General features: G+C 51.8%; 1 protein-coding gene across 5 annotated transcripts in view; it reads left to right on the top strand.

Annotated features, from left to right (window-relative positions):
• Positions 1-22,468, top strand: part of SLC24A4 (solute carrier family 24 member 4) — a 178,829-nt gene that overhangs the window by 119,451 nt on the left and 36,910 nt on the right. For 2 of the 5 annotated variants that reach the window (XM_034938033.3, XM_003832780.6), the window contains 8 exons: positions 785-869; positions 1,409-1,512; positions 2,095-2,169; positions 3,998-4,023; positions 6,044-6,097; positions 7,763-7,905; positions 12,573-12,742; positions 15,070-15,274. In XM_034938033.3, coding sequence (XP_034793924.1) covers positions 785-869; positions 1,409-1,512; positions 2,095-2,169; positions 3,998-4,023; positions 6,044-6,097; positions 7,763-7,905; positions 12,573-12,742; positions 15,070-15,274 — 862 coding nt within the window. The remainder of the gene's footprint in view (positions 1-784; positions 870-1,408; positions 1,513-2,094; positions 2,170-3,997; positions 4,024-6,043; positions 6,098-7,762; positions 7,906-12,572; positions 12,743-15,069; positions 15,275-22,468) is intronic. The other 3 variants (XM_008958211.5, XM_034938034.3, XM_034938035.3) reach the window with 3 other exon arrangements.

Here is a 22,468-nt window from a genome sequence, read left to right on the forward strand (position 1 = left end):
CTCCAGCACTGCATTTCAGACCAGAGGATGGGCTCTGTGGCCAGACATGACCTGGACAGGCAGAACAGGCCCCAACCATGAGTTCCCATCCTGTCCCGTGCCAGCTTAACCCTGGAACCAGTACCTCTGGGTCTTTGTGAGCCACTGAATGTCAGGCCTGCCGTGGAGAAGGCCTTCCAGAATGCAAGGCCCAGCTGCGGGCCAGAAGCCTCCAGATCCACAATGCTGACATTCTCATTGAGGCCCCCAGTACCCAAAACTGGCATGGGAGGGGATGGTCACTAGACTAGTGTGTGCCTGTGGAGCACCACTCTGTGCCAGACCCTGTTCTAGGCACCAGGGATGCAAAGTTGGGAAAGACCAGTTGCTGCCCTCATCATCCGGTGAGGGAAGGCAAGCGTGTGGACCACAAACCCTCGTGTGAAATTCATGTTTCAGTAACAGCAGATAAAACACATCATGTATCTGAGGGAAGTGGCTAGCTCTGAGTGGATGCCTAGGAAGACTTCATCAGGGAGACATTATTTGGTCACGGGCTTGGAGGACAAACAGAAAGGAGATAGTTGGGGGCGGGGAAGGGGCTCTGAGTGGAATGCCTGGTGGAGGCTGGAGGGCAGATGGCAGAGGGCAGACAGCATGTGCCCAGGGGTGAGAGGCTGCGGGCAGACGAGTTTGCCTCTGGCTGCAGCACTGCTCTCCTGCATGCTCCTTGGCTGTGGAGTGTCCAGTGATGTCTAGTGCCCCCACATCACACCCTGAGGGTCTGTGGTCACTTCCGTTTCAGAGACTCCATCTGAGCGAAGATGTGGCTGGAGCCACCTTCATGGCTGCAGGAAGCTCAACGCCAGAGCTGTTTGCGTCTGTTATTGGTAAGAAATCCCCTCCAGCCTGAGACACAGGATCTAGAGAGTCCATTTGGTGCCCAGAGCAGTGGGGGCATTTGTCAGCTCTGAGCCTCAGTTTTCTCATCTGTAAAATGGGAGAATTGGAGAGGCAGTAAGTAGACTGGTGGTTTCTTGGGGCATGTGGTAGAGTAGGCTGCTGAGAGGTGATAAAAATGTTCTTTTTAAGGTGATAAAAATATTCTAAAATTAGATTGTGGTTTTGGTTGCACAATTCTGTGAATATACTAAAACCACCAAATTGTATATTTAAATGGGTAAATTTTATAGCATGCACATTATATCTGAGTAAAGCTGCTCAGAGAAAAAGGGAAGATTGGAGTAGCTGGTCCCTGGTGGCATTTCCACCTCCCTGGTTCTGCCACTGCTTCTGCCATTGTCTTCTGCTTCATGGGTGCTCTGTTTGTTAGTAAAGCAACCCGCTTTCCTGTGAAAGGGGGACACTGAGGAAGGGGCAGGCTGGGGACGCGTGGCTGAGGCCCAGGGTCTGTGTGTTTCCTTTCCAGGGGTGTTCATCACCCACGGGGACGTCGGGGTGGGCACCATCGTGGGCTCCGCTGTGTTCAACATCCTGTGCATAATTGGAGTGTGCGGACTGTTTGCTGGCCAGGTCAGTGGTTTCTCCCTGGGCCCGGCAGACGCATGCCCTGAAGTGTGGGGGATGAGCCTCTATGACAAAAGGTTGGGGGTAGCAGTGGGGACGCCCACAGGACAGCTGAGCTGGATTCTGGATACATTTGGGGCCTGGTTTTGGCCTCCCCAACAGGGAGCATGAAGCTGGATTGTCATTGATACCCCATTAGATATCCTCAGAGCCCCAGGGGGAATGTTGGACTTGACCTCAGAGAGGCGGGCTCATGAGTGAGGCCCTGCCTTGCAGAGGGAGATGGAACTGGGCAGCCGACTGTGCCTGAAAGTGCCAGGGTCCGGTGGAGAGCAAGAGCCTCTGGCCTCTGCTGTGAAACACACACTGTTCTGACCTCAGAGGAATAGAGGGCAGCTTTGCCATGGCTTGAGAACATTACTTGGTTTCATTCTGTTCCCCAAATATAACAAAGAACAAGCGTGGCCTGGAGTTAGGAGGTGGAGCTCTGTGGGCATGCCCTGCACTGCGGGGGGAGGAGGCCTGGGCAGCTGCACCCCCTCCCCGCTTCCGCGCTCATAGCAGCCAACGACGGGGCTCTGCTGGCAGGTGGTCCGTCTGACGTGGTGGGCCGTGTGCCGAGACTCCGTGTACTACACCATCTCTGTCATCGTGCTCATCGTGGTGAGTTGCCCCTCTGCCCCCAAGGTCAGGTTGGCTGGGACCCTGCAAAGGCACAGGACCCCTGCCCATCTCTGCCCTTGGCACTGTGACCAGAGAGGACTCACAGCACACAATAGTGGGGTGTGCCAGCCACTCACTGTGGTCACAGTGACCAGCGCCCCGACCCCCAGCACTGTGCCTCCCTTTCCCCAAAACCTCAGACCCAAAACCTCTCCCACAGAAAGCAGGAGAGAATAAATCTTTGTCTCAAACTGCTGAGAAACCAGTCAGAAATGGTACAGCTGGGTCCTGTAGGCCAGGTCCTCTGCTGGGCTGTAGTTAAGGCCTTAGCCAGGGTAGAATCATCGCAAAGCCTGGCGGGCAGGGCTGCACTTGCAGGGTCACTCACGTGGCTGTGGGCAGGGCTTGGGCTACTGGCTGTTCCACAGGGCAGCTCTCAGCTGGGTGGCGGGCTTCCCTCAGAGCGAGGGCCAGAGGCACCAAGGTGGAAGCCACAGCCTTTTCCTAACCTGCTCTTGGGAGTGATACCTGCCATGTATGCCGTATTCTGTTTGTTGGAAGCAAGTCACCAAGTGCAGCCCACATGCTAGGGAAGCATGAATGTCACGCAGTGGGAGCATGGGGACCCCCCTACAGGCTGCCTACCACACCCCCCAAAAAATAGATGTCTGCGATGATTCTACAGATAAAACAATCTACGGATACATGATTTCAAAAAGGTCAACATATGCCGTAACTATAATACAAAGGAGAAATGTAATCTATAATAAAAGAATACATATTTCAGTATGTAAATGTTTTGGCACGGAGATGCCAGGAGATCCAATGAAGGGATTGGTTCCCTCCCACACAAAAACAATCTCTGAGACCGTCTAGTACAAATGCAAACTGATGCCCAAGTGATGGGCTGGCACCTAAGCCCCGTGGGTGGTGCCGATGTTGATGATGTGATTTTCCACAATAATGAATGACTCCTGATAAAATTCCAAACAGAGCAAAGTATAATCATTCCTTAATTTGCATGACAGTTACCTTACTAGAAAATTAAGGATTCACTAAAACGATGTAAAAACTCTTTGATTTATAAAATGAAGTGAAGGCTGGGCGTGGTGGCTCACGCCTGTAATCCTAGCGCTTTGGAAGGCCGAGGCAGGCTGATCACTTGAGGTCAAGAGTTTGATACCAGCCTGGCCAACATGGTGAAACCTTGTCTCTACTAAAAGTATAAAAATTAGCCGGGTTTGGTGGTGCATGCCTGTAATTCCAACTACTTGGGAGCCTGAGGCAGGAGAATTGCTTGAACCTGGGAGATGGAGGTTGCAGTGAGCCAAAATCGCACTGCTGCACTTCAGCCTGGGTGACAGAGCAAGACTACGTCTCAAAAACAAAAAAATGATACACCCTCCAACAACACTTGCACACCATATATACACACACACACCCCATATACACACACATACACACACACACACACACACACACACTTAGCTATCTTTCAGTCTTTGAGATTTCTTGATTGTAGCAACTCTACTCCATGAATAAGGGGAGGCTTCTGCCAGGTTAGCCCCCAGCAGCTACTTGGACTGTTATAAAGCACAGGACGTATCTCTGGGGGTGGCCATGCTAAGCTGGGGCCTTGTGATACAGTACACTGCTGGCCTAGGCTACACTAAGGAAAGGCCCGTAGGTGAGCAGCTCAGAAATGGACCCATAACACATATAACAAGGCCAGTATAAATTGGCTCTGGGTGCCTGGGTGTCTGTGCTTGTTCTTCTTTGGAAATAAATATGTCCCACCCACCTCAACTCTGTTTCTTTTGCCTTACAGTTCATATATGATGAACAAATTGTGTGGTAAGTTTTTCAAGTGTATTTTTCATTGTTCTTTTTTGTTGTTGTTTCCAGCATCCTTATTTGTTGGATTCCCTGAATCGTTTTAAAAATTATTTTTATAAACTTAAGCTTATTAACTTGTGAAAGTGAAAAAAAGATATTCTAAGCAGTCATGCCTTTCTTTATCCTGTCAAAGTGAGAAAAATTGTTTCCCTTAATAGTCCCATCCTGCTAGGTATCAGGATATATTATAAAGCAAAAATTCTGAAAACAGTATGGTATTTTGCAAAGGGATAAGCATAGGCCAATATGGAATGCAGTAATGGGCCTATTTCTGGAATGGGGGACATTGCAGAGATGTCATAATAAGGCAGTGAGTTAGGAATAGAGTCTTGAATGCTGCAGGGACAACTGGGACTCCACACAGAACAACACAACATCAGATCCCTACCTCACACCTTATACAAGGGTAAACTCCAGGTGATTTAAAGATATTACTGTAAAACTGAGACTTTTTAGAAAATGTCAAAGAAAATATAGAGACTCATCTTTAAGACACTGAGGTAGGAATTGATTTCCTAATTAAGATACATAGCCAGGCATGGTGGCTCACACCTGTAATTTCAGCTACTAAGGAGGCTGAGGTGGGAGAACGGCTTGCACCCAGGAGTTTGAGACCAGCCTGAGCAACATAGTGAGACCCGTCCCCCAAAACAGATACATAAATCACAAACTTCTGAGGAACAGGTTGATGTTTCCACTCTATTTGATAGCATGGGAATGCATCTTACATTTGTAACTCATAAAAATTTTCTTTTGATTGCCAACGATTCAGAATCTGCGTGCATTCTATATATTTTTTTTCGAGACCCGGTCTTACTCTGTCGCCCAGGCTAGAGTGCAGTGGTGCCATCTCGGCTCAAGTGATTCATGTGCCTCAGCCTCCCAAGTAGCTGGGACTACAGGTGCATGCCACCACACCTGTCTAATTTTTTAATTTTTTGTAGAGATGGGGTTTCACCATGTTGGCCAGGCTGGTCTCGAACTCCTGGGCTCAAGTGATCCACCTGCCTTGGCCTCCCAAAGTGTCTGGATTACAGGCTGTGTCCTGTATGATTATTTATGGAAAGAGAGTCAGACAATCAGGCCGAGGACATCAGCCACCTGCCCTGAGCAGCTGTGTGCTATGGGCCCCCAGAAACCTGGTTCTGGTCCTCTCCTGGCCCCCAATCTGCTGTGTGGCCCCAGGAAAGCCTCTGAACTCTTGGGTTTCATTTTCGTCATCTGTAGACAGGGTTGAGATGGCAGTGGTTCCATGATCTGGAGGTTAGCAAAGGAAGAGCTCCCAAAACAACCGTAGCCCATGCTGGGCACATAGTGGGCTTTGGTTTATACGTGTCAAGTGAATGAACAAGCTAAAGCTTGTGTGCTGCTCCAGGGGCTTGTGGTCAGAGCTACAGAAATCCCCACTGCTAATGGGATTGGGTGGGATGCACCAGAGGGTAGTAATGGTTGCATCCCAGGAAGACCCCAGCCTTCCATGCACAGCATAAGGCCTGGGAGGCTCCTGTGCCACCTGCCGCATATTCAGTCAGCTCTCAGGCCCTACTTCCGGGACTTGGGCCCCTTTCCTCCCACACCCACAGCTTCTCTGGCTCCTGCCCAGAATCTTGGGTGACCACAGGGTCTCTCAGGGTCGAGTTTGTGTGACTTCAGGCCACTAGCCTCCGTGAATCCTGGGACATGGTGACCCTAGTCCCTCCTTTTTCTAGGAAGCTGAGGGAACCCCACCTCTGTCCTGCAGACCTCTATAGTTGAGAAGAGACCCCTCAGCTTTTCTCGCTTGAGCATCAAGAGGGCTGCTGGTGGCAAGACAGCCACAGGCTGGGGGATCTCTCTCACATGCCCGGGTTCTGGGCCCGGCACTAGGGGCGGGGGAGGTAAAGACATCCCGCCCTCCCTAACTTCTGGACCCCTCATTCCCAGCCTTCACCTGCCCCGGGCCCCGAGCTCTAACCGCAATCTCCTTTCTCTCTTTGAGGTGGGAAGGCCTGGTGCTCATCATCTTGTATGTGTTTTATATTCTGATCATGAAGTAAGTGCCCTTTCTCCTCCCCGGGGCTGCCGACGCCTTGCCCCCCTGCCTGCTATAGCCTTTTGTGACAGCAGGGAGAAAAACATCTGTCAGATCTTTGTCCTTTTAGGCCAGCCCCAGCTCTCTGGTAGACACCCTGCTGGGGGACAGCTGGAGTAGGGGAGGGGTGTCAGATGCTGTTCCGGGGGTGCCGTCCACACTGAGGCCAGGGGAGTCACGCTGGTGGCTGATGTGTGGACCACAAGGCTGCTCTCCAGACAAGTAGCACGCAAGGGCCTCTTTCCCGCCCTGCTCTGGGCAGCTTCTCCATGCCCCAGGATAACCACTCACTTGTGCTGTCTCTAGAAGCCTTCTGATAATTTAATACCACTCTTTTCAAAAAGCCAGGCAGGTCTGCCCCAGGCTTCATAAAATGCCACTTCTCAGGGCCAGTGCTTGGTACAACTGCAGCACCACTGATAGTACTGAGGATGCAAACTCAGGCTATGCCACCTTGAGCCCTTCGAGAAGCTACCCAGGTCAGAACCATCTCAAAACTACCCATGAAGAATACTATGCAGCCAGAAAAAGGAATAACGTTCTGACAGTCTACCACATGGATGAACCTGGAAAACATTATGCTAAGTGGAAGAAGCCAGTCACAAAAGGACAAATACTGTCTGATTGCACTTACATGAGGGATCTAGAAGAGCCAGATTCATAGAGGTGGACCAGAGGTCAGTGCAGGCGGCTGGGGAGCAAAGAAGGAGGAATTAATGATTAGTGGGAATAGTGTTGTTTGGGATGATACAAATGGTTTGGGAACCGTGCTGATGGTTGTAGAACAATGTGAATGTAATTAATGCCACTGTTTTGTGCCCTTAAAAAGGGAAAGTAGTTAGAATGGTCAATGTTATGACATACATTTTTTTCCCACTACATACACACACACACACACACACACACACACACACACACACACACACACACACAAATCCCTACTCATGAGCTGAGCCATGTTCAGGTTCATCTTCCTCCTCATACCGCAATACGTAATTAAAAAGACAACACTCTGGGTTTTATGAGGATATAAATCCCACATTTATATAAAACATTTATAATGTTTTATAAAGATGGGTGATAAACTATCAGACTGCAAGAGCATTGTCCTTAAATGATCTCCACTCTGAGTGCCTTTCAGCGAGAGCCCGCCTGAGGTTCTTTGAGATGGAGAGACTCTTCCCTCAGGGGTGATGGCAGTGCTGGCTGTGAGTGTGCAGGGGGTGCCCGTGAGCATCCTGGGAGCAAGATCTGCTGCTGGGGGAGAGAGGACAGGCCTGGTAATGCCCCCTGCGAGCCTGCCCAGAGGCGAGGCCGAGCTTCCTTTATTAGGACAGGCTCCAGTAAGTAGGCCTCAGTCATTTTCTTAGGTGAAAGGTCTCTCATGCCTCCAGGAAGTCCACCACCAGCTCGACAGGAGCAGGTGCCACCAGACAACACAATGCTCCCAGGTCCCTGTCAGGAAACTGTCAGCCCAGTTGAAAAGCTGAGGCTCCACACCTCCCCTGCCACCCACCACTCCTGGGCTGTGCTGACTGCGTGCAGGGATGGGGTGTGATCCACCCGCTGCCCAGTTGGTGGGACTCCTTTCCATTGCCCTGACCTCCTGCCTCCCCTCGCTTCCAGGTACAATGTGAAGATGCAAGCCTTTTTCACAGTCAAACAAAAGAGCATTGCAAACGGCAACCCGGTCAACAGTGAGCTGGAGGCTGGTAATGATTTCTATGACGGTAGCTATGATGACCCTTCCGTGCCATTGCTGGGGCAAGGTAAGGCTGAGCAGACAGGAGTGGGCAGAAATGTGTCCTGGAAGCCACTCTCTCCTCTTTTGTGTACACACACACACACACACACACACACCCTCTCACAATGTCCCCCCTCTAAATTGTCACTCTCTTACCTTTGACCACAGGTGCCCTAAGTGAGGAGGGAGAGTCAGTATGGGAGATGGGGTTTGCTTAGGTGGGGCAGGGGTGGAGGGAAACTACACCAGGAAAGAGAAAAACCACAGCCACGTTTCTGGGCGCTTTCCCATGCCTTCTGGGAAAGGCGTAAGGCCTGCTTGGCTCTTCAGAATGCAGTGGTGTCCCTGACCCCTGTAAGGGCCCACGACAGGCAGCTGAGGAGCTGGGGCAGCAGAGCCAGCCTGGGCCTCCCTGCGGTTTCTCAAATGCCAGACCCAGTCCTGGATGGAGAACGGCTCTGGACAAAGCACGGGTTCTCGGGCTGGGAAGTGTTGCCTGGAGGAAAAACAAGGCCAGGAAAGGCAGACATGAAGCTGAGCAGGCATCCCCAGGCCAGCCTCAGACAGCCCCGCCGGGGAGCCTCTTCCCCTGGGGCAGCAGCCTCGTCTCCCCAGCGGCTCTTTGGCCCCCTTGTCCGGGAACTGGGGGTCTGGGCCTCCAGAGCCATCTCCTGTCGTGTCTTACTGAATTCTCTGAATCATCTGGGCCTGACCGATGGCTTCCTTGGAAACCTGAATAATCCAAGACCAATGACCAGGCGGCTCCCTTTGTTGGGGCAGCTGCCGGGAAGGAGAGAGCGTTCACTCTAGCCCAGACCAGTAGGAGAGCAGGGGCTGGTTCTTGCAATTGGTATGGAAAAACAGGTCTGACCTCCACCCACAGTGTTGGGCAAGGCCTTCACCAGGTGAGCGCCTTGCACTGGTGTCTGGGGGCTCTTTCCCCCGCATTCTCCATGGCCTGGGGCTAATCACCTCCTCTTTCAGGTGAACTCTTTTGTGATGTCAGTGGTGGGATGGAGTGGTCTCAGATGTGTCTGGGACATCTGGGGTGCAGAATCTGTATTTCTGTGCCCCCTCTCCAGTCATCATCCTGGAGGCGATGAAGGCAGGGGCTTCCTCCCATGTGCATTTTGGGAGTCTGTTCTGCCCTGTCTCAGGTAACCCCCAAGAGGGAGGAGTCTCTCCGTATAGAAGGAGGAAACCTGCTAGGGTGGCGGGGTGCGGTCCAGGCCACAGCCTGGCTGCTGAGGCCCACCCACAAAGGACAGAGCTGAGGAGCTGATGGGCATGGAGTTTGATTCGTGTGTCGTGTTTCATAAATGCTGAGCAGGCTACCCCAGGGGAAGCCCGTTTCCAGGACAACCTCAGAAGGGGAAGGAGCCATGAGGGCTGCTGTGTCGGATTTTAGCTCTATGGACGCAGTGGCCCCGAGACGGTCCCCACACACAGCCTGGTCCCCACACACAGGCTGGCAGGACAGAGGCTGGTTGCTGCCCTGTCGTATACATGGTGCTCCTGGGTCCTGTGGGCCTTCATGGTGAAGAAGAGAAGTATTGTGTGCTGAGTCACTCAGGCCAGTGGCAGATGCCCATCCAAGAGCCACCCACCACCTGTGGCCGACCCAGGAGACCTCCCAGGACCCTGCAGGAAACATTCCTCATTCACAGCATGGGGGCCTCAGCTCCTCACCTTGCCAGAGCAACTGGGCTCCCAGAGGCCGCCGCTTACACAGTGCCTCTTCTGGCACTGCTGTGACTGTCTCCATCACTCTGTGCCTGTGACAGTAGCACTTCCTTGCAAGTTTATTTTCTCCCAAATCTCTTTGAGTCCAGGACATTTTCTGGAAAACTGGAAGACTGGACACAGGACTGCCCCCAAGCACTGGGGAAGGAGGGAGAATCCCATCTTCCTGCAGCTTTTATCAGAGGGAATGCATTTAGATAAGGGCCAAGGGAGAAAACAGTCCTCAGAAAGTGTGGAGGGAAGTGGGGTACAGGCCTGGATGCCTGGAATTGGAGAAAGGGGAGACCTGGAGAGGCAGACATGGGGATTTCTTCACCCCACTTTTACTGCCCCTATCATAAGAGGCTCCCAGAGGGCCATGTGTGAGTCACTGTTCTGCACTGTCCCCTGCATAGACTCGACTGAAGCAGGAGGAAGGAGCCCCCGGTAACACCCTGGGCGGGACTGGGGAGGCCAGGGCTTTGGGGCTTTTCCTTTCCTAAGGGCGGTGCCATGGAATCTTTTGGCTGGAGATGACATCGGGGTTTCTTTCCCTGGGCCCAGCTCCAAGCAGGTCGCTGTGTGGCCACCCCACCCAAAGGAATGCACGGGTTGCTGGCTGGGAGATTCTTCAAGAGCACACACTCTCAGGCCCGATCAAGCTGTTCTCAGTTTTTGGGTTTCCCGTAGAAAACCCAAAGTTTTATCTTCCAGCTTCTTGACAGGAAAAGTGGGGAGAAAGCCTTTTCCCCACCACACTGATAAAAGGCGTTTGAGTACTGAAACGTTCTTAAAGGCTGTGTGGCTCGGCTCGCCAAAGCAGCCTCCTGGTGCTTCTCAGGTGGCCTTGAACACAGCCTGGGCCACCTGCCTGCCGGCCTTGCCCAGGAGGCACACTGTGGACCTTTCCAGGCTGCCCTGGCCCTGGGCACAGCCTTGGTTTGGAGTGGGGAGAGTTGGGGGTGATGCCTGGCCTGGGGCTGGACTGCTGGGAGAATGTGCTGTCATTGAGTTCTTTTCCCAGCAGCCACTCCGAGCATGGGCACACACCCTTGTTCTGTCATTGGTCAGGGGACACCAGGACAAGGTGTCCCGGGAGCCAGGCATCCTGGGGAAGGAAGGAGAATTCCATCTTCCTGTAGCTTTTATCAGAGTGAATGCATTTAGATAAGGGCCAAGAGAGAAAACTACCTAGAGAGTGTGGAAGGAAGTGGGGGTGCAGGCCTGGACTCCTGGAATTGGAGAAGGGGGAGGCCTGGCTCTTGTCTCACAGACTCCAGGCTCTCTCCTTCTGAGCCCAGTTGTTCCTCCAGCAGTACCTGGCATGGGGTTGGTTCTGTAGGATGGAGCCTGAAGCTGCGGTTTCTGTGGGTTCCGTCTTCCTCTGGGATGGAGGCTTCTGAGCAGGGAGGGATTTGAGCTTTCATGCAGCAGTGAGGGGCTGAGGGCATGAGCTGTGGCGGGGGCTCCTGCTCCTCAGAGTGGAAGCAGAGCCATCGAATCAGCCAGGACAGGAGTCGTCCCAAAGGCCAGAGGCCCCAAGTGTTGATGCTCCCCATAGAAGGAGCCCGCTAATAACACTCTCCAGCACATAACCCCTGGCATCTTCGCCACCACCAAGAGTGCTGCCCCAGACTCTCGGCACCCACCGCACGCTAATCATCTCTGGCAGTTTCTGTTGGCCTTTGTCTCCTTAACTCTCCTTCTCTTCTCAATTGTAAGTAGTCAGCTTTCATCCACGCGATAACACATGCATTTCAAGCAAAACAACCAACCATAAGCCCAGCCCACCGACGCGCTGCGCGCCTCGTTAGAGGTTAGCTTCCATCTCTGACAAATGCATGTTCTCCTGGCTTTGTTTTCTAACCCACACGCCTCCTGTCTGCTGAGCCTTGCTGCCTGTTTGGTGAGGAGTGTGTGTGTCTGGTGTGCTTTTGTGCTATTAACTCTTACACGGGTTTGCTCTCCGGACCTATTCCCTGGTTACCCTAAAATCCATAAAGGACACACCAGGAGCTGGTAACCAGTGCAGAGGGACAGTCCTATTCATTTTTATAGCCCTTTGGAGGGGAACACTCTGCCTGCTTCTGCATGCTGTGTTCATGAGCAGTTTTGTAACTAGACCCTCCTAGGGATCTGGAGTCAAATGTGAAATTCCCAAGGATACCGGCACAGTGCAGGTTTATGAAGATGGCAAGAAAGAGGTCTGGGGACAGGGAGTTTTGTTCCTCCCCATTGTGAGGGGAAGGAAAGGGTCAGAGAGACCAGCCTCCCTCCGGAGGGTGTCAGGGTTTATAGTCACTGGGCTCAGCCAGCGGCTCACCGTGCACCCTCAAACAAGCAGGCTCCTCTCCTGGGTCTGAGTTGCCTGTCTAGGTCCCATGATCTAAATCTTTGACCTCACTACTTGCCCTTATAAAGAACAAAGTTACAAGCATTCTCTCCTGCAGACAGAGCAGGTGGCCTCGTAGGAAGTTCAGAGCCAGTGCCTGCTGCTCTGCAACATTTTCCACCCCGGGGACCCTTGTCAATTTGCAAAATTTCATCTGAGCCTCTGTACATGGGGGAAAGAAAGGTCCCCTCATAGTCATGGGTGAAAAGTGGTAGGCCCCCGTCTGTATTGTAGGTTGGCTGCCCTGGTAAGGCTTAGATAACGAACTGAAAGACCCTTGTAATTAGCCAAGACTGGGCCCCAGAAGAGAGGGGAAAAGAGCATCAATTGCCCATGAGTGGTCCTGGAGCAAGGGGACCCACTGGGCTTCACACGCTAGGTCAGCAGGTGTTTCAAAGCTAGTGACCCACTTTGCCTGACATGAGGAGTTGAAGCCAGGCATCCAGACTTCCCAGTGGCTGCCAGTTGCCAGGACCACAGCCTAGGGCAGCTCACAAGGTGAGGGGAAGTCAGTGGCCCCAGCACTTGGGTGTTGTCCTCAGAGAGATCAGCACTAATCACGGTGTTGCGCTCAACAGTGAAGGAGAAGCCACAGTATGGCAAGAACCCCGTGGTGATGGTGGACGAGATCATGAGCTCCAGCCCTCCAAAGTTCACCTTCCCTGAAGCAGGCTTACGAATCATGATCACCAATAAGTTTGGACCCAGGACCCGACTACGGATGGCCAGCAGGATCATCATTAATGAGGTGAGTTTGCTTGAAGGACCATAAAAGTGAGCAGCCTTGGATGCAGGAGGCCTTGGCTTGTTAGGGCTCTTCCTGGTGCCATTGATCACTGCACCTGTTTAAGGAAGGATGCCCTGGGGCCTCCAGAAGCCTGCCCATCAGCCACAGGCAGCAAATTATCCTTTGAAGAGATATTTTAAAGCCTGCAGCAATCGAATACCTTGCCTGAGATATTTCACTAAGTATTTTGTCAGGCACTAGAGTAGAACTAATTGGAGAAAGGCCAGCCTGAAGTATGGATTATTTCTTTAAAATGTTATTTAGGGCAAAACAAAAAAGATGAGTTCACACCTGTTCTCTGTGGACAGAACAACTCCAGAAGGAAATCTAAGACACTAATGAGCAGCAGTGACCTCTGGGGCTTCCTTTTCACTCTTGCTGTGTTTAAATGGGGTGCTTTTATTTCTCATTTGCAGAGATAATGATTTTAATATTATTTAATGTATAAACAGTATAGCAAAGATAGGTTCATTGCTCACCAACTTTTCCAGTCTTTGTTGCATGTGTGCATTTTGGAATTTTAAGTCCTTACTCTGAGAAGCAGATGGGTTGGTAGACTTCAAACTGTGATCGCTGATAATTAGTAGTTAACACATAGATTGTATGCAAGAACGATATTTCACAGTGCCTATGGGTTCATATTGTAAACATTTCTCTTTGATTTAATGTGTACTGTGCCCTCTCTGTAGAAAGTATATTAAGAAAAGGAAACACCTCTCCAAAGTTTTGAATCATTGTGAATCATTTCGGTCCAATTCAGTAAAATTTGAATCAATGAAATTTGACCGAATCCAGGCCGTCTTTCATGCATGCATTAATTGTATCCACTGGGTGCTGAGGGTGGGGAGGGTTGAATAACTTTTAAGGATTTAGAGATTGGGATTTATAGTATATTTTTCAGGGCATATATAGCCGGGAAAGGAATAGGTTTTGGTAAGTTGCTGAGATACTGGTTATTATGCCCTAAATGTTCTAAGCTACTGGGAAGACTTTATCTTCCACCATGTTGTGATTGAACTACCTGGAAGGCAGCATGGAGAGCTGGAGAAGCCGGGTCCAGAAGGAAGGAATTCTGAGCTTCAATCTCACATCAGCCACTAGCCCACTTAATGTGAGGGTATTGAACAGGATGCTTTCAGCTCTAAAATTTCAGTGACACACACCGAAAGGCTGTATGTCCACAAAAGACATGTACACAAATGTGCATAGCTGCAGTCTTCATAACAACCAAAAAGGGGAAACTATCTGAATGCCCATCGATAGGCAAAGCCATATCGTGGGTTATTCAATATAATAGAATAGTACACAGCCATGAAAAAAAACTGCTGACTCATGCGACAAGCTGGGTGAATCTCATGGCTATTGGTTGCCTGAAAGAAGCCAGTCATAAAATATACATTAATACTTGAATCCATTTATATGAAGTTCAAGTTCAGGAAAAACTAATCAATGTTTACAAAAGTCAGCATAGTGGTTGCCTTGGTTACCTCTGGGGTAGGGGTATGTAGACTAGGAAAGTGCCTGAGGTGAGTCTTTGAAGGGGCTGGAAATGTTGTACATCTTGATGTAAAACATCATTAATCTGTACACTTAGTGTAAGTGTACTTTTTTTTTTTAGGACAGAGTCTTGCTTTTGTTGCCCAGGCATTATCTCAGCTCACTGCAACCTCTGCCTCCCGGGTTCAAGCGATTCTCCTGCCTCAGCCTCCTAAGTAGCTGGGATTACGGGCGCCTACCACCACGCCTGGCTAGTTTTTGTATTTTTAGTAGAGACAGGGTTTCACCATGTTGGCCAGGCTGATCTTGAACTCCTGACCTCAAGTGATCCACCCACCTCGGCCTCCCAAAGTGCTGGGATTACAAGCATGAGCCACCGTGCCCAGCAGTGAGTGTACATTTTGTATAATGTACCTAAAAAATTAAAAATTACAAAATGCATGCAGGGCCTTTCCTGTGGCCATCTTCAGGCAGCTGTGAATGTCGCCGGGGAGAGCCCCGAATGATGGCTGTCACCAGGGCCATGGGCTGGGTTGTCGAGCTGGCAGTAGGAAGGGGTGGCCCAGGCCCTCTGGTAAATCCTCAAAGGCTTCCTGCTAACCATGCAAATGTCAGTGACCAAACATAGAAGGATTCCAAGGTCCTGGGGCTGATTCTTAGGCAAACCTGTCCCCAGGGATGTTGTTCTAGGCACCTGTAAGAGCAGGGTGCGTGTGAGGGACCCAGCGTATAGCAATAGCATGATGCTTTATCACACGCCTTGGTGTCCGTCTTGCCTCCTGTCCACACAGCGGCAGAGACTGATCAACTCGGCCAATGGTGTGAACAGCAAGCCGCTTCAAAACGGGAGGCACGAGAACATTGAGAACGGGAATGTTCCTGTGGAAAACCCCGAAGACCCTCAGCAGAATCAGGAGCAGCAGCCGCCGCCACAGCCACCACCGCCAGAGCCAGAGCCGGCGGAGGCTGACTTCCTGTCCCCCTTCTCCATGCCGGGTGAGTTCTGGGGGTACTGGACTCTCGGGCTACATTTTTGGGGGCTCCATTAGGACCAAGCCCAGGTCTTCAGGATGGAGGCATGGACTTGTAAGGGCGGCAGAGGGCTGGTGCAAAGGGTCGATATTAGGTCACTGGAATGCTTAGGAGGCGAATCTGTCCTCAGTACTGAACTGTGGGTTAGAGCTGCAGTGGGGTGCGGGCACTACCAAGTGCAGCAAGAGCCTTGGGCCAGAGAGCAGGGCGGCTGGAGGCCTGGAGAGCACCAGTGACCCCTAGTGACCACACTTAAATGTTCAGTGCAGTCGATCTTTTGTGCCAAGGAAAAGCAGTCCACAGTGTTATTTTTAGGGACATTCTTGCACTCTCTTGGCCCTTGCAGCAGGCCATTTTGCCTATGCATCTCTTTATTTGCTGGGACAGGAGATTCTAAGGCCACAAATGATCCTTAGACAGTCATACCTTGTGTATTTGAAGATATCTCCTACCTATAAATAAGTCCAATCAGACTGAGGCTCTGCAGCAAGCCCTCCAGGGTCCTCCCATCTCACTTGGAGTCTGACCTGTGAGGCCCCATGTCATCTGACTGCCGACTCCTGCTGACCTCAGCTTCTGTTCTTCTGCCTCTCCTGGCCCCTGCTCCAGCCACAGCGGCCTCCTCACTGTCATTCCTAGAACACACCAGGTGCACACCTGCCCCAGGACCTTTGCACCTGCCTTTTGCTGGAATGCAGTTTCCCCAGGTATCCACATGCCCACTTCCTCACCTTCTTCAGGTCTCTGCTTAAAATGTCACCTTTTCACTGTGACCTTCCCTGGCTACCGCATTTAAAATATTTTATCTTTTTCTTGTGTCTCTTGCCCTGCTTAAACTGTCAGCTCCACAAAGCAGGTACTTTTGTCTACTGCATTTATCTGCATCCCCAGTACCCAGGACTGGCCACATAGTAGGGGCTTAGTAGGTATCCGTCAAATGAATCCAGGCGTTCGTGTGTGAGAGGATCCCAGGACCCACCCCGCCTGCCTTCGTCTTTAACTAAGCCTTCCGTGAGGTCCTCTGGAGTCCTCAGTGGGAAACAAAGGCCCGAGCTAAGCTGTTTGGCCCCATTCTTGGAGGCGTTTTTCCTGATGTCCACCATCCTGAAAGGAGGCAAGATTCCAGAACTTTCAAGTCCAGAACTTGATGTTTTCTGAAAAGAATTCTGTGTTTAACATCAGGCTCACTGAGCACCTGACTTGGGAGGTGACTCTGGAGGGCCAGAGGCTGTCCTGCCTCTTGTCCCACCTTGATGGGAACACCTGCCTGCAGTAGGTGGCGTGGGCCTGGCAGGCTGGGGTGCCCTGCCCCCTGCTTTCATGCTTCCGCATGAAGATGCAGGCTTCATTTAGGATCATGGAGCTTCCCTGGAGTTTCTGGGTTAGAGAGAATCTCTGGGTTAGAGATTCCAGGGCATGCTCATCGCAGCTATCCAGGGGCTCTTCCCAAAATGCCAGGCCTGGTTCTGAACCTGAACATTCCAGAGCCTGGAGCAGGGCCTAGGGATCTGCATTTTCAAACCCTCTCCCTTTGCTTCCTGGGAGCTGGCTGGGTTCAGAATTGCTGGCCAACACCTCCCCGGCTTTCTTCACATTAAGGGCAGACTCAGAAAATGAAATGTGTTCCCTGACTGGGGTCACAGAGGAGCCCAGCCCAGGGGTTCAGGCCTCCCAGGCCTCCTCTGCTGACCAGAAGGCCGAGGGGATTGGTGTCTCAGCCCGTCTCAAACGCTTCCCTGGCATGCCCGCACACCTGCCCACCTGCTCTGTGGGGAACAGGGGCCCTGCTCAGCCAGTCTGGCTGGTGGGGAGAGAGGTCATGCCATGCTTGGGTCAACTCAGCCACCAGGGCTGTGTGTGGGACATGAAGAGCAGGAGGGGTGGTCTCCAGATTCCAGGTCCCCTTCCCAGATTACCTGTTTGGATTCACCAAATGAGGGAAGATTTCTACATGGCAGGGCGCTGGGAGGGCAGTGTGTCCACCCAGAGAACCAGCTCACGGTGATGAACCAGGACGGGCCCCGTGTTCACAGAAGGTCCAGGCACAGGCCGTGATTCGAGCCCTGGCCACCCCTTACAGCCCCAAGTTATCGCACCCCCAGCTCACTTTCCCTCCTGTGTCCACGTGGGGCTGGGGAAAGGTCAGAGCTGCAGTCACCGAAGGAATTTCGGTTCTTTGGGGCCTGGAGACCAGATGCCAGGGAGGGCCAGAGTGCCAGAGCAGGCTGCATTGAGGGAGATGCAACCACAGTCCAGGAAACAGCCGAGCTTATGAGGGGTGGGGCGAGGAGGAGCGACTTGCTGTCTGGAGAGTTCTATGTGCCCCTTCTCCACCCCTTGAAGTGGGTGGCAGAATCCCCATTTTGCAGATGTGGGGCCTGAGGGGGCCAGAGCTACCACTGCCCCGCACTGGCCACTTCACCTGAATCCTGGTATCAAGGCTGTCCACTGTCCAGGCGCTGCAGGAAAACCAGGGGAAGGGATGTGCCCGTTTTGGTCATCCTTACCTAAGCAAGTCAGCCATAGGTGAGGATGCCTCATCTTCCCATTCCTTAAGCCCAGAGTTTGACAGGATTGTGCAGGGAGGACCCCGGACCAGCCACGCCTTCGCCTTGTCCTTGTACTGGGAGCTGCTGTTCCATAGAGAAGTGGCTGTGCGGCCTCTGGACAGGTCACCTCCCAGGGTCAGAGGCTTAGAATGCAGCTGTCTTGCAAGGGCTGGAAACAGATGGCTCCTGGGTCCAGGTTCTCTGCACCCCTGAGTCCTCCTCTGAGGGGCTCTGCCCTTGCTTGGGGGCAGGACTTCCTGCTAGATAGGGGCCCGCCTTCTTCCTCAAGCCAGAGGCTCTAGGCTGTTCCCCTGGGCTCAGTGCATGCCTGAGCCAAGTTCCACACGTTTCCTCTGTGCGGGTGTCCTCCCTGCCCTCAGGAATAGGCCTCAGCTTCCTGCATCCCAGGGGAAACCTCCTTTGTGCGTCTGCGGATGTGTTTCCAGGTGTTGTCCCTGGAAACCACAAATGGCTTCCTTTTCTTCTTCCTCCCTTTCCCCTGTGAGGAGCAGGCGGTGGGAACGGAGTTGTACAGCTGCTTCTCGTTTAGGTGTGTACAGCTGCCTAGGAAAATTGAGGCCCGGGGTAGGCAGAGGTTAACAGGAAATTGGAACAAGTCAGTGAGACTCCGCCCCCGACAGAAATACCCTGTATCCAGCTCCTGGCCCTGCCACCACCCACCTCACCCCACCCACCCCTTGTTCAGGTTTCGCAGTGGCCTGGGGCTGCAGGATGGCTTTGAGGGTGTTTCTTAGGGGTGGATGCAGCTAGCGTTTTCCAAAGCTGGGGCGCTGGAAGGAATCACAGGACCAGGGGAGGAATCACAGGGCCAGGGGCCGCGGGAAGAGGGGGAAGCCACCCTGCTGGTGAGCTCGGAACCAGCATAGCTTCGGGTGTCAAGGAATGAGTCTAGCCCCGTGCCGATGTGCAGATGTCATGTGTTGTGAAGGACAAGCTGGGAGGCCGGCTCTGGAGTGCAGGAATCCTGGGTTCAAATCTCAGTTCTGCCACTCACCAGCAGGGTGAGTCTGGGCAAGTTCCTTCACCTCCCTAAACCTCCATTCCTCATCCACAAAGTGGCGGGTGACGGCACCTACCTCCCAGGATTGATCTGAGTAGCAAATCAGATACTTTAGTCAAGGTCTGTGCACTGTGTCTGGCACACAGTAGGTGCTCAGCAAATGTTAGTGTGAATCCTAGTGTGCTTTAACCATGTAGCTTCTGTTATCCTCTCCTTTTGGGACTACACTGTTCTAGAAAGATCGTAGGTTCCAGAATCCCTGGGGGCCTGGGACGATCGGTCATTCCAGGGCTCAAGGGGAGGGAATTATCGTGTACCAGGCACCTGTTATGTGCCAGGTCTGGGCTTCAGGCACTTAGCAGACAAGATGATCCTCTCAGTCAGTAAACAGTTAGGGCCCAGGCTCTGTTCTGGGCTTTGTGGATCAGGTAGGAACGGGACAGCCATGGTCCCTGCCCTCTGGGAGCTTCTGGGCTTGCAGAGCAAATCTGAGCAGATGACCACACAATGTTCTTTATACACTGTCTCCCACCCCTAGCATACAGCTGATAAGTGGGGAGGTGGGAGGCCACAGCCTGCTTCCTCCTCGCTGACCCCAGATGAGGGGTCGCTGGGATTGCCGGGGTGGAGCCCGGCAGCATCAGCAGGACCCAGCTTCGGTGCCCACCTGGCCTGATGGTGGATTTACAGGTGGACACCCAATACAGGCAAACTCTTCCCACTTTAGACCACAGAGGCTGGTAATTAGGCCTCCCAGGAGTGGGTGTGGGTAGGGGGAAAAAGAGGAAGAGGCGCTTTCTCCCGTGGAAACCATGGTCTGCAGTGCTGGCACCGCCCTGAAACGGTCGGCAATGACCCTGAGCCGCAGCCCAGCTGGGAAAGTCTCCTGGTGCAGCTTGTTTGCTTGTTGTGGCGCATAGCCTGGGGGATCTTGTGAGCCTGCTGAGAATGCTCCCTGGCCCGCCAACAGGACTCTCTCCTGCGCCCATAACGGTAAGGAAATCACATTGTTCTTACCAGGACGCTGGCCTTCGTGGCCACTTTTATTATAGCAGCCAACAAACAGCTACTGGGGACTTGCCATATGTCAGGCACTAAGCAGGAAATGGGGAATTCTTCTATTGCTCTGTAATTCTTATATTAGTCAGCTCAGGCCGTCCTAACAGAATGTCACCGACGAAGCAGCTTAAACAACGGAAATGTATTTTCTCACATTTCTAGAGGCTGCAAGTCTGAGATCAGGGTGCCAGCATGGTTGGGTTCTGTGTCCCTCTTCCTGACTTGTAGACAGCTGCCTTTTTGTTCACGTGGCCTTGTTTGTTTGTTTGTTTGGTGCATGCATGTGGAGAGAGATCTCTCTCTTCCTCTTCTTCTGAGGCCACTATTGAATTAGGACCCCACTCTTAGGACCTTAATTACCTCCTAAAAGCTCTATCTCCAAATACAGTTGCATTGGGGGTTAGGACTGCAACATATGAATTTGGAGGCGGGTAGGGGGAGGAATAATTCAGTTCATGGCAGGATCTCACGGGGCATCTGTGCGCCATGCCCTTTTCTAAGAGCTTTACATGTATCCCCTCATTCATGCCTTGCCACAGAACGAGGTAGGGATGCTTATTATCTCCACTTTACAGAGAAGGAAGGGGAAGCACAGAGAGGTAAGTGATTGCCCATGGTCACCCAGCAGCTCTGCAGGTGCAATGAGCCGGGTTTCTACCCCGAGCACCAGACACTATCCACTGAGTACTGCCTCTTCATTCCAGGCACTTTCATTTAATCTTCACAGCTGCTTTGTGAGGGAGGAATATTATCCTCATTTATAGAGGCGGAAACAGGCTCAGAGAGGCTGCGGGGCTTCCCGAGTCACACAGCCATTGTGTAGGGAGTCACTTTTCCACTCTGTGCTTCCCAAGCTGTGAATAAGGTCATGAAGCCAGCACATGGCCTTAGGTATTACCCTCGGTCTGCAATGCAATTTGGCTCCTCTCAGTGAAGAAACCACGGGATAAGTGTGTGTTTCACAAAAGTCCAGGCCCTTGGAAGTTCTTAGAACAGTAACAGGAGGTAAAACGCACTAAGTACTTACTCTGGGCCAGACAGGGTGCTTTATTTTATTTTTATTTATTTATTTATTTTTTGAGACAGACTCTTACCCTGTCTTCCAGGCTGGAGTGCAGTGGCATGATCTCCGCTCACTGCAACCTCCACTTCCCGGGTTCAAGCGATTCTCCTACCTCAGCCTCCTGAGTAGCTGGGATTACAGACACATACCACCACGCCTGGCTAATTTTTGTATTTTTAGTAGAGACAAGGTTTCATCATGTTGAACAGGCTGGTCTCGAACTCCTGAACTCAAGTGATCCACCCACCTCGGCCTCCCAAAGTGCTGGGATTATAGGCGTGAGCCACCATGCCCAGCCGAGACAGGGTGCTTTATACATATTAAGTCATTAAACCCATTAAAACCCTAGGGAGGTGGATAATGTTATTGTTCCCATTTCACGGGTGAAGAAACTGAGGCACAGAGAGGCTGAGTTGCCCAGGGTCATACAGGAGGAAGGGACAGAGCTGGGATTTACACAATGGCCTCTGACCCCAGACCCCAGATGTGCTTAGGGGACAACGCTACCACCCAACCAAAGGACTCTTTGCTCTTCTTTTCTTGGGAGCTCGTAAGGGAATTGGTTTCCTCCGTCTGGGATGCTAGTCTTCTAGTGTGTGTGCAGGGTGCTAAATAATTTGTGTGTGTGTTGAGTAAACTGTGTTGAATTGGGTTGAATTAAGGGCCTTTGGAATCTCACATGCTGTCTTCAGGGCTTGGATGGTACCACCCAGCCTTCTCTTCTGTTATTATAGCAAAACCCGGAACAGGCAATCGGAAGATTTCGGGAAGCTTTTAGAGCTTTTCTCCCCATCCACCCCCATCTTCTTCAGTTTTAAATAGCTCTTGAGAGGGCTCTACTGGTGGGGAGGAGAGAGGTCTTTGTGGTCCTTTTAAGCTCAGAAGGCGGCACTGCAGAAATGGAACTCTCTTAACACTCCGCCTTCCTGTCCTTTCCTCTTAGCGTCTCGGCACGTTGGTGACAGCAGTGCAGGAAATGGGGATGCTGTGGGCTCATTTACATGTGCAGTTCCATACACAGTTCTCGTCTGTTCCAGGCCCCCAGAGACACACAGCACTTTGTAGTGAAAATGATTTTGTTCTTACCTTGGTCTCGGAAGCCACCGGAGAAATTGCACATTCGGTTGACTGTCTCATAAGTCAAGGTCAGAATTTTAAAGGAGCTTCCTTTTCAGTCACTCTGTGTGCGCAGAGGTATCAGTTCTCAGACAAATTAGAACAAAACCTGGCTGAGCGTCCTTATTTTTTCATATAACAGGTCTGTTTCACTTATCATAATATTCATTCCTTTAAAGTGTACAATTCAGTGGCTTTTAATATAGTCACAAAATTTTGGAATCGTCATCAACATCAGTTTCTGAACATTTCCAACACCCCAAAAGGCACCCCTCACCCATAACTGCCCTTCCCACCTCCCCCGACTCCCTAGCAACCACTAACCGACTTCTTATGTCTTTGGACTTATC

Source organism: Pan paniscus, chromosome 15 (genome assembly GCF_029289425.2).
Source record: "Pan paniscus chromosome 15, NHGRI_mPanPan1-v2.0_pri, whole genome shotgun sequence".
NCBI lineage: Eukaryota > Metazoa > Chordata > Mammalia > Primates > Hominidae > Pan > Pan paniscus.